At 41.7% G+C, this 15,494-nt stretch overlaps 1 protein-coding gene across 3 annotated transcripts in view; it reads left to right on the top strand.

Moving 5' to 3' along the window:
• Nucleotides 1-7,780: 7,780 nt before the first annotated feature.
• Nucleotides 7,781-15,494, top strand: part of smtnl2 (smoothelin like 2) — a 31,379-nt gene continuing 23,665 nt past the window's right edge. The window contains exons 1-2 of one of the 3 annotated variants that reach the window (XR_015104430.1): nucleotides 7,781-8,339; nucleotides 8,545-9,511. Coding sequence is in view for 2 of the 3 variants with exons in the window: in XM_086142521.1 (XP_085998647.1) it covers nucleotides 8,837-9,511 (675 nt within the window). In the remaining variant the exon portion in view is untranslated. Of the gene's footprint in view, nucleotides 9,512-15,494 lie in introns of all 3 variants that reach the window. The other 2 variants (XM_086142521.1, XM_086142529.1) reach the window with 2 other exon arrangements.

Raw genomic sequence — 15,494 nt, 5'->3', positions numbered from 1 at the left:
TTTTTACCCGTTCCCAAAATTGGAGTGGACAATTTGGTAACTCTCATGTTACCAAGTAAAGTACTCTTATAGAGGGATGGGAGTTTGGCTAAGCTTAAACTAGAAGCTTTAATATTGGTCTGTGTCCTTCAGCTTAAAATGCTTTGCCTTCGGGGATGAATTCCTATTTTTTTTTCCGTTCTGTGATCACCAAAATGTCAAAGTCTAAGCTTTTGCCCAAGAGAAGAAATTAAATAAAGTCAGGAGAGATGAACTCCTTTCCATGGGAATATGACAGCAAGGAGGTGTCGGTGCAGCATTTCGTTATCTATTATAATCGGAGTTGCCGTGGCTCAGCTGATAGAGCAGGCTTTCCCTCCACTTGGAAGGTTGGCAGTTTGATCCCCGTCCTCCTGTCTGCAAGTCTAAGTGTCCTTGGGCAAGATACTGAACCCCAAATAGCTCCCAATGCATGGCAACTACATCAATGCAGTGTGTGTGTGTGTGTGTGTGTGAGCGAGAGAGCTTTCCATTGTAAAGCACTTTATAACTGCAAGCTGTGAAAGCACTATATAAGTTGAGATCATTTACCATATTATGATTTTATTTGGATCTAGAATATTTCTGTGAAAAATAAAAACATTAATGACCTCAAATTTGGGGTTACCAAGTATTCATCACCTGACTCATTTTCCAACACCCACGTGAACTGCTGTCGGGGATTGTAACAGCACCAATGTCTTTTGGAGAACTTTTGCGGGAAATGGCGGGCCATGTTATTAGATGTGATGTTTATCCACACTTTCACACTAGTTACGGGATGAGGGATAGGTGGGAGAGGGGATTACACAGGATACCAGAAGAGTGGAACATTCCACGCTGGGACAGCTTTGGCTGCATGATCTTCAGATGAAGGATTTTTTTTTTTTTTTTTGCTTCAGCCTTTGGGGATTATGTGTGATGTAGGTAAGAAGAAAAACAATATACATAAGACATCAGAGACATAAGACTAAAAAATCAGCTTTTCTTCACAGCTGCCAGTAGTTTGTCCTTTCGCTCCTTGTTTTACTTTTAGAGGCTGCACTTTTCCTGGGTTAGTTGAGTTTCACCCCTCTCAATCACGGCGGTCTTCCCCTTTGCAGTTTTTCCTGATGATTTTTGAAGGAATCCAAAATTATTTTGATCAACTGCAATTCTCAGCTGTGGTATCATGGAAGCTGGCACACGTGCCGCTAAATCATTTTCACAATTACAGGCAGGTCATGTTGAACAGCTTGTTCTGCTGCCGCCATCCTCTCTCTGATTACATCCTGAAGTGGGTTTACAGGATTTGTGAGGTTTGCGGCCATAAATGTGTTATGTTTAATTTGGTTGTGACGCACAGTGTGTAAGGTAAATTCAAAGACTCTCCTTGTTAACATTGACTGTCTGTAATAAGCGGGCAAGTTTGTGTGTGTGTGTGTGTGTGTGTGTGTGTGTGTGTGTGTGTGTGTGTATAGAAATGTCATGGAGTCTAGTCTTAATGGGGTATGCGTCCCAACTTTGCCCTCTCACCTCCTTTCAGATATATAGCAGGGTGTGGATTAGAAACATAAAGGAAATTATAGAGGACTAAGGAAGAAAGTGGTAAACATTGCCATCTTAAGCTGTACAATTTGATTTTGTTCATACACTTGGTGCTATAACTGGCAACCTAGTTAGAAATGTATTGCCTAACACTTAGAGGGCCATTGAACGATTTCCACATGTATCCGACACCTCCGATTCCGTTTTAAGAAAATGAGCCAGAGCATTAGGATCCAGGAGAGGTTGAAAGTAATTAAATGTTAAGAAAATACTCTCCCGTCAGATTGAATCTACAACATTAAAACATTTCTATTATAGCACTCAAATTCACAACTCAAAACACATCTGTTTGAAGTGCCTGATGCCTACTGCTGTCATCTGCTGTCACTTTTTTTCATATTTACATATATATATATATATATATATATTACAAAAATAAAGATGTCATACGTTCTGGATTCATAACAAATCAACTGAAATATTGCAAGCCTTTTATTATTTTAATGTTTCTGATTATGGTTTACATCTTAAGAAAACTCAAAATTCCTATCTCAAAATATTAGAATATCATGAAAAAGTTTTTTTTTTTTAAATTGCATTACAGAAGATATAAAACTTTATCACAATATTCTAATTTTCTGAGACAGTCCTGTATATGTAAATATATATATTTTTTTTATTTTTTTTTTTACTTATGATACTTTTACCATGTTGTCACTTTTATTGCTTTTTTTTTTCAATTTTTATTTGTGTATATGTAAATGTCTGTGCAGTATCCTCAAGTGTCAAACGCCTTACGCCTTAAATAAAATGCATTATTGTCGTTATTATTTAAAAAAATGCAAAAAGCAGGTTCAACCATTTAGACACAAATTTGATATACTTGAAAAATATCTCATTTCTGACAGTTCTAGGCCAGTCATAAATTGTGATGTCAGTCGGGGGCTGGTTTCACACCAGACCTGGCCAACAGCCACCGAGGAACAATGACTCAGCGTTTATGGGTTGTTTTGGAATTTGGCAGCGTCGTGTTTTTAGTCACGATCTCCATCTCCCGAACGCTTGTTTCGTCGCGTGCATCATCACTTCAGCCGGTTGCAAGCCGGTACTGTCCACAGGGCTGTTACTCCTGAAGTGAGTGATACCAACCCCATGGAAAACCCAAAATCGCACTGAGGGAGAATGGCGGTACCAGGCTCGGTTATTTTAAGATCCCCGAGTCAGAGGCAGTGGCCCCCGTTTATCAAGCTACATAGAAACTAATGCCAAACCACCCCTAAAAATAGCCATATAATGGGATGCATGTGCCATTGATGAAACGCTGGCGTAAGAGTGGTCACATCTTGCTGGAAATCAACTCAAAATAATAAACAACACACCGCGGTACACTCTTGATTCACATTTATCGCTCCGGACGTTTATTGTATCAAAGGTCGGAAGATTTTTTTTTCAATTAAAGAAGTGCATTTAAAATTCCCACGCCATGCATAGGGTGTACTTATGGCTATGTAGGGAGTGTAAGCGGAACCCAACACAAGAGAGGGAAGTTGGTATTTCTAACAACTCTGTATACTAAAAACACTGAACGCAGTTGAAAACGTGCAGGACGCCATCAAAGGGAAATGCTCAGTATTACTCTGTGGCCTGGAAAATGCAATGAGAGGACGTTTGGTTCGAAGAGACAGCATTGGTGCACAATCCAACTCTCCTGGATTGAATCTGAGATATAATTGTGGCCTTTATTGGCATTGTCACCAATAAATGACATACGACGCTCGGAAAAAGATCGTACATACTTTTTTCTCTCGGAGGCTGTGTTCACTGAAATGTATTTTCCCACGAACACCGCAGTTTGTCATAGTCACCCCGGGATTAAAACATGTCATCGATTAAAAAATCCTTTCACAAGCACCCGAAGACACCTGATAAGCGTTTAAACCGATTCCATGTTTTTTTTTCTTCCAGTTTTCTCTCAGCCTTGCATCAGACACAAGAGTCTGACTCATTTTGTTTAAAGAAAAAGTCACAACCATTTAAACAGGTGGATGAAATGGACCCTGGAAAGCAGCAGGTACAAAATATTGTAGCATCACGCCTTGGCTGATGCTATATGGTATTAAGGAGTGGGAGCTGAAATTCTCATTCTTTGCAAAGTTAGCATCCACAAAGAAGTGCTCGTTTCCCGCCATTGTTGAGTTCACCGCATTCGGCCGGAGACGACAGCAACCATTGTTTTGGGGTTTAATTGCGTCAGAATCTGCTTTTAGGTACATTTTGAAGAAACAAAAGGCAATCACCACAAAAACATCTGGAATTTTTGAAATTTAATAGTCGTGAATGATTCACTCATAACCACCCTGCCAGTTGAACACTTACTAGCTTGTTCGTGTTTCTGTTTCAAGGGATCCCACTGATGATTTCAAGCATCAGTGAGAAAATAACTATGTTCTCTACCACTTGCTCTGAACTGTAGCTACACTTTTGGCCCTGGTCGACTATGATATTTTTGTCCATAAGTGTGCACCACGCTGCTAAAATCAAATATTTTCCAGCCATCTCGCTGAGATATTGCAAACACACAGACAGGCACCCTGTGCAGTTGATGAAGTGTCTTTGCGCAAAACGCAATAGTTTATTACGGGTTCAAGACCAGATGAGAAAGGTGTCTGACTTCCCTTCAGTAATCATATCGGACAGTTTCAACCACATTTCTGGTAACATGGAGTCAGAGTCCCGATGTACAGCATACCAGACACTATCAAAACAATGAAAAAAAGCACAGCTTAAACCGTGGGAGGGTCTGTAGAGAGAGGAGCGAGGGAAAGAGAGAGAGAGAGAGTGTGTGACGGATTGTTGTGACGACAGCTCTGATTTTTCATTCACCAACGCAGGATTCAGGCAGATTACCTGCTGACTCACTGTTACTGGAAAGCAGCTGGATTATTACAGCGCCCCCCTCCCCTCTTCCCAAGGGAGTCACATGATGACGTCACAGAATGAATCATCTTGTGCACTTACTGTAAAATCCAAGCCATGAAAACATTTATTTAATGCACGTGAAAGCGGATCGTTTCAGCTTCCAGAAGCCGGTGCGACTTTGTCGGTTAAATAGCCGCCCGTCATTGGATGCTGCCTTATATAAGATATACTCGCCTGGTGGTTTAAGGGTCATCCCGATAAACAACTTGCCAAACTAAAAAACTAGTTCGGTCATCACGGCTAAAAACGATGTCCTTTATTTCAAAATTGCTTCTTTCTCAACATATTAAAGTCTTTCAGTTACTCTTTGGTTTGGCGACCGCATGACCGTTAATATCCCACAGTGTTCCAGTGCACAACTTTTATTTTACTTCCTGTGCCCTCAATCGTGTTTAAGTAAGTATTTGGGTTTCCCCCACCCCCTTTTTACATATTAAACTCTAAATAGAACCGAACACCATCATGCTGACGCTCAGCATGATGACTTCAGCCTCTGAGTTTACTATCTTCACTGTGGTTGCAGATGTAATGGTACTGACTTTTAGCTTTTTATTTTTCTATTTTTTTTTGTTTATAGTCTACTTGTGCCTTGATTTGGCCAGTGCTGGTCTGCAACTGGGTTTATTTGACGCCCCCTGATTTTTTTTTTTTTTGTTTTTACAATTTCAGCTCCACTTGTACAAACATTTTAAAACCAAGTCGCATCATTCGTTTACAGCGGATACATCATTTTCTCCAGTGCTCTCATTTAAACTATCGTCAACCCATTTCTGTCTGCTGTGAATCCGTTTCTAACTCTAATTTTGCAAAAAAAAAGAAAAAAAAAAAAAGAATAAAAATCAAGCTCTATTCTCAAGTTACCAAGAGCTTTCTGATTATACTACTGTGTTTGTTTCTTTGTCCTGAAACAAGAAATCAGCGGACGCAGCTTTCAAAATAGACTGGATTCGACAAATGTGAATGTGTTGAACAAGGTCTGTGCATTGTCTATCAGCGGGGTTATCTCTTTAACTTTAACGGGGGTTTGCTGAGAGCAATGATCTTTGACGTCTACGCCCTGATAACACGTGGAGCTGCACAGACTCAGTATCAAACCAACCCCGATACCTTTACCTTGTGCCACAGATGTGTTTTCGTATGGAGGTGTTTCATTTTAATGGCCTCCGCAAACCCATTACCATGAGGACTTCCTTGAACCTTATGATTATGAGTCCCCATAAGTTTTTTTTCTACTTTTCCAAGCGTTCTAAATCCAGATCTTCCCTCACATTTTCCACAAGGTGCCTTATTGTATTGAAAAGTAAAAACCACAAGTTGTCATGGGCAAAGCTAAAAATAAAGATGACAGTTTTGTGCTTGTGGGGGCAGAGATGCAGGATTGTGCGCGAGAAGCAAAAAACAAAAGGAAAAAATTGTGTGAGAATAATTGAGTAATTAAGTACTATATATATATATATATATATATATATATAGTACTTAATTATTCAACACGTGTATATATATATTATGTGTGTGTGTGTGTGTGTTTATATGTGTATATATAGTTATATACATATATAGTTTTGTATATACATTCATATACAGTTATGTATATATATAAATATGAATTCGTATTGTGAGGGTCATTGGCCCTGTTACAGGGGATTGATGTGTGATTTCTAAAAAACAAATACACGTTCAAAATGATTTTATACATATTCTTATATCATTATACTGTCAAAGGAGGATAAGAGTTATATTAAGAGCAGTTGTTTTCAATTTGGAGGCTATTGGATCGGCATGCGCGTTTTTATTTATATCCGTCAACCAACAAGCCAACCAAACAACCGACCAAATGGAAAAAGAAAAAAATAGCCGCACCCTTTGGAGGTCAGGGGCTGGAAAGTTTGGGAATCGGTAATTGAGCCGCTGAAATATTAATCAAGCCCATCGGCCATTTCACTGACGCCACTCTTGACTTTTTGGGTAATGATGTCTGGGGCTCCCTGAAAAGGCACTCACACCAAAAGATCCTTCTGGCCGAGGTAAAACTTCCAGCAGTGGAATCCCAGATGACCGGAGATACTAATAGCTGTGACCTCTGACCTCCACGTCGGTTAGTTGCCGTCTGCGTTTTGTACTGCCCCCAGCAGACAGAAAGACAGAGAGGTGGCGCAACTATATTACAGTAAATCACCTCAGCGAGCCCCCTCGCCATCTCCTAAGTCGGCCTGCTCAGTGTCTCACTCACACTCTTTAACGCACGCACACACACACAAACGCACACACACCACACTGACAGTGAGCAGGAGGGTGGATTTCCGAAGAATTTGCATGTGTTTCCTCATTGCGCGTGCTCACACACACACACACACACACACACACACACACACACACACATTGCTATCTTGTGTGGAATGTTTGCTTTGTTGGGGTCCTGTTACGAGGGGGAGGGTGGCAGGTCCTCAGCGGCCGACTCGTCTGTCCAACTGTCTTTCCCTGCCATCAAACATCTCTCGAATGAAAAGGAGCATGATAGAGAAAACCTAAAGGTGGCACCTGGACCGCCTTTTTTTTTTTTTTTTTTAACCTATGTCTGTTTTAAAGTCATGTACAATTTCCATATTGCACTTTTTCCACCAGTCTCCCAGGGCTCGACCAGATGCAGGCTTTATCTAAAACAAACGTCATCAGAGAAAGTGGATGGAACACCGATGGGTTGTAAGAATAGCTCACTCCCGAAAGTATGAGACCAAAACAAGCTATCATGTGAACAAAAAGACGTTAAATACTTCAATTTAACATAAATTTGATTAAGTTACATGCATGTCTGTTTCTTGTTGGGTTTTGGGTTAAAGCCATGCAGTGCGTCTTGGAATCAGCTCCTAAACACGTGACAAATCGTGAGCTGTATGTCCAAGGTTATTCATTAATTCATGAATTAATTAATATTATAAATAATGAATAAATAAAACATAGAGAATATATGAATCATGCTGTCCATCTTGAAAGCATTTCATCTGTGTATTGCTCTGCACCGTGGCTGCCCGCAGAAACACATACAAACCTAAATGATGCAATACAAAGTAAAGAAATATAACTAATGTATTTATTTGAAAGCTTGGAGCTGCACCCACAAAGAGACAGTGAGCACAAACAAGCCGGGAGTAACTGAGCTAATGAAGTGTTTTTGTTTTTTGTTTTTTTTAATCTAATTGTGACTTAACTGGTCTGAAATTCTGACTTCATGCAAATAAACCCGAGGTCTCATCTCTTCCTCTATTTTTTTTTTTTTTAACCCCATGAATTAATCCATATAAATTGACTGTGTGCTCAGTTTTTAAAGGGATTTATTGACATTATAAAGTACGTATTTTCATCCCTCGACCTGTGAGGTTATTTCAGACCCACTGGTCTAGGGGCCAACTTTGGACTTTTCCATCAGCATCCTGTTCCTTGGAGGGGTCGGGGGGGTTTTGGGGGGGTCGTGGATGGAACGCACTGCAAACCACTGAGCAATTTACAAGAGAAGAGATGCTCCTTCCAATAGTTTAGACAGTGGATGGATATAAAACTACTCGGTACGCCTCCCCCTCCCCTTCCCTCCCCTCACATTTACTACTCTTTTCATGTTGATTCTTCCAGCCTCCTTCTTTATCCCTCCCCTTATCCTCCCTCCTCCAGAAGAAAAGGAGGGCTCAACCTGAGAGTTTAAACAAACCAGAGCCCGGCTGAGCAGAGCGCAGCTCCCACAAAACTCCTACAGCTGTTCGCCGCCGAGGAAACGCCGCACAGAGTGCAACAGAGAGAGAAGTGGATGTAGTCCTGCTGCAGCTGTGAGTGAAGATGACCTCATTACTGTGTTTTATGGGACTTTTTTTTTTTTTTTTTGCTTTCTCTCCTTCTGCACGGGTTATTTTTTTTTTCTCTCTCTTTCGCTCTCTGCCTGCCGTAACATTAGTGAAGTTTTTGATCTTTTCCCTTTGATACATATTGTGATCTCATCGTCAACTCCTTGAGTGCTTTCTTATGTCCCCGCAGGTTTCGGCTTTTACTGCTCAAGAGTCGGACAGCTGTTAAAAAGATAAAGGTCAGGGTTGTCGAGCCGCAGTTAGACGTCTTCACCGTCCTGAATGAGAAGAAACATTCTCAGGACAAGAGTCGAAGGAGATATAGCACGACCTTTGCCCTCCCGTTCACTTTCACCTTCCAACCTTTGTCAGCGAGTCCCCTTCCCTCCAGCTGAGCTCCCGGCATAGTTGCCGAAGTGAGATATTCTCAAGGTTTTAGCCCGCACGCTGAAAGGTTGTCACCGGGGGCGACAGCTGTACCAATGGAAGCCACAACCCTGGCTGAGATGGGAGACCTGTGTCACCCACGTTCATCCTCTCCGGAAGGGGAGACGGTGTGCGCCGCTCTCGCCCGTCACGAGAAGACTCTGAGGGACGCCATCCGGGAGATCCACCTGGACGTCAGTGCGTTTAAGCTGGGCATGGAGAGGCGTCTGGAGGAGACGGCCAACCTCAGCGGGCCTCTCGGGCGAGCCGTGGCTCAGCTCCAGCAGGAGAACCGGCAGCTCAGGAGTCAGCTGCAGGCTCTCGCCCGACAGGTGGAGCTCTTGAGCGGGATGACGTGTGACCGCGGCGCCTCGGTGAACAACAGCCACAACGAAAGTCAGAACCACAAGAATCATCTGAATGACATTCAGGAGAACAATCAGGAGATCAACAAGGTGATCTATGGGAAGGGTCAGGTTCGCACTCTCACCCAGAGCCAGGCTCCGCTCAGCATCTGCGCCTCGGAGAACCCGACCCAGGCCTACGGCGGCCAGAGCAGTCGGTCCAGCCCCGGATCCCCACCTGCCACCTTTTCATCTTCGCCGGGCTCCAGCAGTCCGACCGTCACCTCCAGAGTTTCCTCCGTGTTGACCGGCCCCCTCGCAAGCAGCAGCCCGCCCACCGCCCGCTTCTCCAGCCGAGCCACCTTCGCTGTGTCCAGCAAGACAAACGTGAGTAACGCCCGTTATCGGAAGGGAGCGCGGGGATGATGCTTTGACGACGACGCCCATTTACCACTCCTCTTTAACCCTCATATTATGTTAAGGGTCAAATTGACCCTTAACATAATATGAGGGTTAAAAGCCTCTTCATTAAGTCGGGAATTACCTTCAAGAGGTGCTGAACTGTACTGCGCTTATATAAAGTGTTTTGTGTTTTCAGTAGACATTAAAAAAAATGGGTGGACTAGAAACAGCTTGTTTACATCAAGTATTCAATCCAACAGTTTACAGCTTCACATTTACAGTAAAACAATACACAACACAACTTTCTGCTAATATCGCTCGCCTTTAATTCAGGCCTTTCTCCACAATGTTGTCAAATATTTCAATGTATTTACAGTTACAGTGGTTATGTATTTAAACACAGCTGACACCTGTGCTTCACAAACATTTTCCATCGCTAGCCCTTTATCCGTTTTTACTTGTTTATCCATTATTACTAGCTGTTGAATTTTTTTGTCTGGTTTGGGTGTCAAGATTCCTTGGACATGCTTTCAATATCGACAGGTTCAGCTGTTGTTCAACCGTTAACCTCTATAAGGGAGACAAAAGAAAAGTCTATTTTTCAATTATTGTTACTTATTCAATGACTTCTACCTACGGAAGTGTGTTTGTGTCTATATATATATGTGTGTACATATACATATATATACATATACATATACATAAACACACACATAAATATGTTTGTATTGACTCATGCACACACACACATATGCATGTATGTATATATGTGTGTGTGTCTATATATAGATATACACACAGACACATACACACATACTATATATACATGTGTACATATGTTTGTGAGTGTATATACACATGTGCATATATAAGTGCATGTATACAGATACACATATGCTTGTACACTTGACGTATATACGATGACCTATTAATATATGTTTTATACAAAGACACACATACAGGTGTATAAAAAGATATATGTATAAACATATGTGTTTAGTCAGTGAGAAATCCAACAATAGCACGGTTTCCTTAAAGTCATGAAAAAGTCATTAGAGTATATGATCCATGAAGCCGAAATAAAAATAGAAGTGTTCCCATTGAAGAAACAAGCAGCTGTTCAATAAATGTCACAACAAGCAGGGCTGGCTGAAAAAGAAACGACTAATGACCCATAAAGTAATACTAACTAATCACAAATAGTGCGTCACAAAATGGACCGGTTATCATACACACAGGAATTCAGTATTATTGATTGTACATCATAATTATGCCATTGGATCGAAAAGGCTTTCCCTAAAAAAAGCTTCAAATCTTCCCCATATCTCATTATTTATAATGTGTACTTTGGACCTCGACAAAGGAGGTGTTTCCGTGTTAGCGCAGACCCACCGCACACGACTGCGCTGCCAGATTCTATATAAAGTGGAAGGATGGAAATTTAATTTACAGTACCCAAGGAGGTAATCCAATAATTGTACTCCAGATGGGGAATGGGGCTGCAAAATGTGCATTTGACTGATGCTGCGTTGAGTTGTGGCTTGGTGAATGTGTCGCTGCGGTCGGATAGCATGCCGACATCAGGATGGTCGAAGACTTATATGGTACGGTAAAGTAAGTCGAGAGGGTTTTTGGGAGGTGAGGTTGGTGGAGGTGGGCGGTTTTGCAGACTTGGGTCGAGTATGTGAAATCAGCATTGTGAAATGTAGCTGCTCGGGTTTGCAATTTCTGCCTGTGTGTCCCATAAGAGTACACACAATTCCACTTTTGGGTTTTTTTAATGATTGATTTCACCACTGAATACAACAAAAAGTATCCTTGGTTTCCCAGGAAAGCTCACATTGTTCTCCTGTCATTTGTCACAACTATCCAAAAAACCTCTGTTTCTATCCCGACCGGAGCGTCTGTGGCAGTTTAAGGGTTCGGAGGTCATCTGAGTTATGTCCATGGATACATTTTTATCGTCACCGCGGGATACGGCTCATGGAAACATGTCCTCTGAGTCGGACCTAACCTCATGCTGGATCCTCTGGATCCAGCTAAAACTCCTGAATTCCCTGACAATAATCCATCTTGTCACTGCATAAGTCAACAGGGTGATGAAGAGCGTACTTTTCACCGACCTCTCCTGATCATTAGCGCATGTTTAGTACAACTTTTTTGTACTTTAAGTGAGTGTAAATTTACTTCTATGACTACACTGACATGGATTACATTGAGCTGAACATTGACTCAATCCTTCATTTAGCCAGAATTTCATGTGGAATCAAACATTATACGCTGCATTATTGTCTACTACTTATTCTTAACCATGATGATTTGCTGTGTCAAATTCACACAAAACCAGATGGGAAACATTTATGAATTCAAGAAATCCACAAATGCCATTCTGTATGAACAAGTGAATAGTGGCTTATCAGTAACTTCATGAAATGACTGTGTGATGACTTGCCCTATATTGTCTGTGGTGTAGTTGTGGAGGATGTTATCTCAGTGTTTGTTGCACAGTAGTTGCTATGTTACAACCAAACCAGTAAGCACGGAGAGCTAACCATCACCTTACTACGCTCAAAGCGATTCCCGGATCGATGCCCATTGTGGGTGTGCGAACATCCACTGAGCGTCTTTCAGAACCGTTGTTCAGACACCTGTGGATTGTTTTGCGCCAGAAATCCCCGAATATAATTGGAAAGTCACAATTGAATATGGACGAGTCTATTTTGAAAAATTGCCCATCCAATGATCTAACATGCTGCAAGGCAAGAATTCATGTAAATTTGATGTAAGAATTTGCATTTCTGCTGCGGAAAAACATCAAACAGAAAAACATTCTTGAACTTATTCGAGATCATTATTTTATTTATTATTCTTTTTAATCATTCGTTTGTTTATTTGCTGATTTATTCATTTGCTTTTTTTATTTATTGATTTCTCTGTTTATTTATTTACTTGTTTATCCATTTATTTCTGCCAGCATCCGAGTCCACATGTCCCCAAAATATGTTGCAATACAGCCTAAAATACACAGCTCAACCTTTTTAGCCATCACACAACATGGGACTCATGGGAAAACCAACTCTGCCTCCTCCGGAGACTAAATTGTTCCATCAATCTCAATCCATGAGGCAACACGTCACATGCAAAGGAGTGAGAATCAATGCATCTACTTGGATTGAAGCCCAGAGATCATTTGTTGTGTATCAGTCCAGAAAAATCAGTTTCAATCTTTTTTTTTTTTTTTTTTTTTTTTTTACCATAAAAGTAACTGAAATTGAGGATCTCTGTTAACCTTGTATCTGAATGGGTTGATGCAGCGAAAAAAAATTGTGGTTAAAAGTCCGTATTTCCTCCAGGATTCTCTCCTCTTGCTGTGGAAAGGCTTTTATATATCATTTATGAAGCCCAACAATTTTAATTCCTTCTCTGTCTGCTCGTGGTCGGCTTGTCTCAGCTCTGCAGATCTGGGACGGATTGCGCACAGGCGCTCACGCTTTATGAAAACACAATTTTGCATTTGATGGTTTTCAAATGACATTTTTCAAAGTGACTAGACTGAAACCGCCGTGACGATGCGTTTGATGTCTACTTCAAGTCTGGCTGCGGACGGGCGGCGCGCAGCTTTCTGCTGTTTGGCACACACAAATCGTACAGATATATCAAAAACGCAGCCGAGACTTGCGGAGGAAAAAAAACCAAACCGTAACGTTATCTTAAATTTCTTTGTCTGTTGGTGGACACCGCAAAGGAATGTTATCTACAGAATTCTCTGGCCACAAGCGTACCTTTGTTTTGGTGTCACTGTGGGAGTTCCCCCACTGTCAGCCAGAGAATTTACTGCATGTCTACACTCTGATCACGGCGACTGCCTTCAGATTTTTGTTTTTTAATATAATTTCATTGTTTCTTCTGCAGTCCGCATAGTCAGATCTCAGTGCAGCTCACACACCTGTCTGCCAGAGAGAAATGTGGAAACCATGCCACATAGCATTCATTTGGCTGTTCCAACAGGTCTGATGCAGACGTGATACACTGACATTTATACACACACACACACACACACACACACACACACACAAACATACACACACACACACATAACTTGTTCAAATCCATGCTGAAGATGCCTGTGCCAAAAAGATGTGCATAGGCCTGTCCGTCTTCTACCCTTCTTCACTGCCAGGGTGTTTGAGTAGGACACACACACACACACACACACACACACACACACACACGCATATTCAGAAATGTTAGAGTGGATCACTTTGCCGATTCCGCATGGTTCATTTCAAAGATACGCCACTGGTACCAGAGGATGTGAGAGGTTCCTGTCTGACATTTATCGCGATCCCGTGACCGTAGATGGGTATCGAAAAAGACTGTCGGTGTGTGATTGCGGGGTTTGCTCCTCACGAAATGCGATGGCCGTGACGACCGCTAACCAAAACTAAACACCAATCAACAGTTGTACTGCAACAAATAATCCTCTGCGCTCCATTTCCTCTGACTTTCGTTTTTAAGACGCATACAAAAAGATTCAATTGAGCGTTCAGCACCACAAGAACATAAACACTTTTTCTGCACACAGCACAGTGCCGAGGCTGCTCACAAGCATCCCAAAATGCTCTTTTCTCTTTGCACTACCCAACTCTACCTTCAGTTTCAGGGCATTTCTTTTGTTTCTTTTATATTTTATATTTTTTGTTTTGTTTTTTATCTGCTTTTTACATTGTTGCTTATATTTTTTTTGTTTTTCTACTGCAACTATTTCCACTATTTGTAATTCTGCTGTAACAACTGAATTTCCCTCGTCGTGACATCAATAAAATCTCTCCTATCTTATCTTATTTCATCTTATCTCATCTTAGCTTGATATTAAGCAAATTCATAAGTGCGGGTTCCTCATTTAGATCCATTTTGCAAAATGTGGCTCGCAGGAAACTCGTGAAATAGTTCAAATCCCCGTGTTGCTAAGTGAACACATAGCCGCGCATATGGGTTTACATGCAGCTCTGATTATTTCAAGCTGTTACATCCAGTCTGGTCCAAAACAAGCATTGGACGCACGTCAAATGTATCAAACTCTTATTCTTCACAGAATTAGCAGCTATGATTAGGGTGTGTTTATAAATGATTCAAACACGGGGAATTATTCGTGCCTGCTGCCGAGAGGCCTGCGGAGAAACACTTCTTGACCGCATTCCGTTCGCCGTGAGATGATGAAGATGCGTTCGGGTGCCAACAAATCTTAACCTTAAACACGCGTGCAGGATGTGGATAGAAACCGATAGGAATGGAAAAAAAAAAAAAAAACACCTGCTGTACAAGTCAGTATGAATTATGTGAAGATGTTTTTTCTCTCTGTGTGCAGCCTGTGTAAAAACAAGACGCACGCTGGGAAGGCGACGGGTGTCGTATTTAAATCGCCAGCGGAGACGATGTCGACTTCTTTTTCGGAGTTTAAGTGGTTAGTGCTCACAGCAAGAAGGTCCCTGGTTCGATTCCGGCATGGGGGGGGGGGCTTTCTGTGTGGACTTTGCATGTTCTCCCCATATTTGCAAGGGTTTCGTCTGGGTTTTCGGGTTTCCTCCCACAGTGCAAAACCACGCGGGAGGGTCATCGGTGACCCTAATATGTGAATGATTGGCAATGTATGTATGTGATTGACAGCTGACCGGTCCAGGGTGAGCCCTGCCTTTCGTCCAATGACAGCTTGGATAGACTGGGATGTGTGCAGCAGCCCTGAAACCCTGAGTGCAGGATAAACCATTGTAGATAGTGAATGCATGAAGGAATTAATATCGTTCTTATAAAGAGGAGTGCAGCACAACGCATCAATTCAAGTGTGCGTTTCCGGGACGACGGCGGTCATGGATGTTGCTATAAATAGCAATTTTATCCGTCTGCTTTCAAGCACTTTAGTTACATGGGTTTTACTCAGAATATCTGGTTTTTCAAGGGTTTGCCTTTT

This window comes from Fistularia commersonii, chromosome 3 (assembly GCF_037954325.1).
Source record: "Fistularia commersonii isolate RoL2024-O1a breed Wild chromosome 3, RoL_Fcom_v1.0, whole genome shotgun sequence".
Classification (NCBI taxonomy): domain Eukaryota; kingdom Metazoa; phylum Chordata; class Actinopteri; order Syngnathiformes; family Fistulariidae; genus Fistularia; species Fistularia commersonii.
Note: the sequence above shows the minus strand (reverse complement) of the source record. Positions and strands in the feature narration are given on the sequence as shown.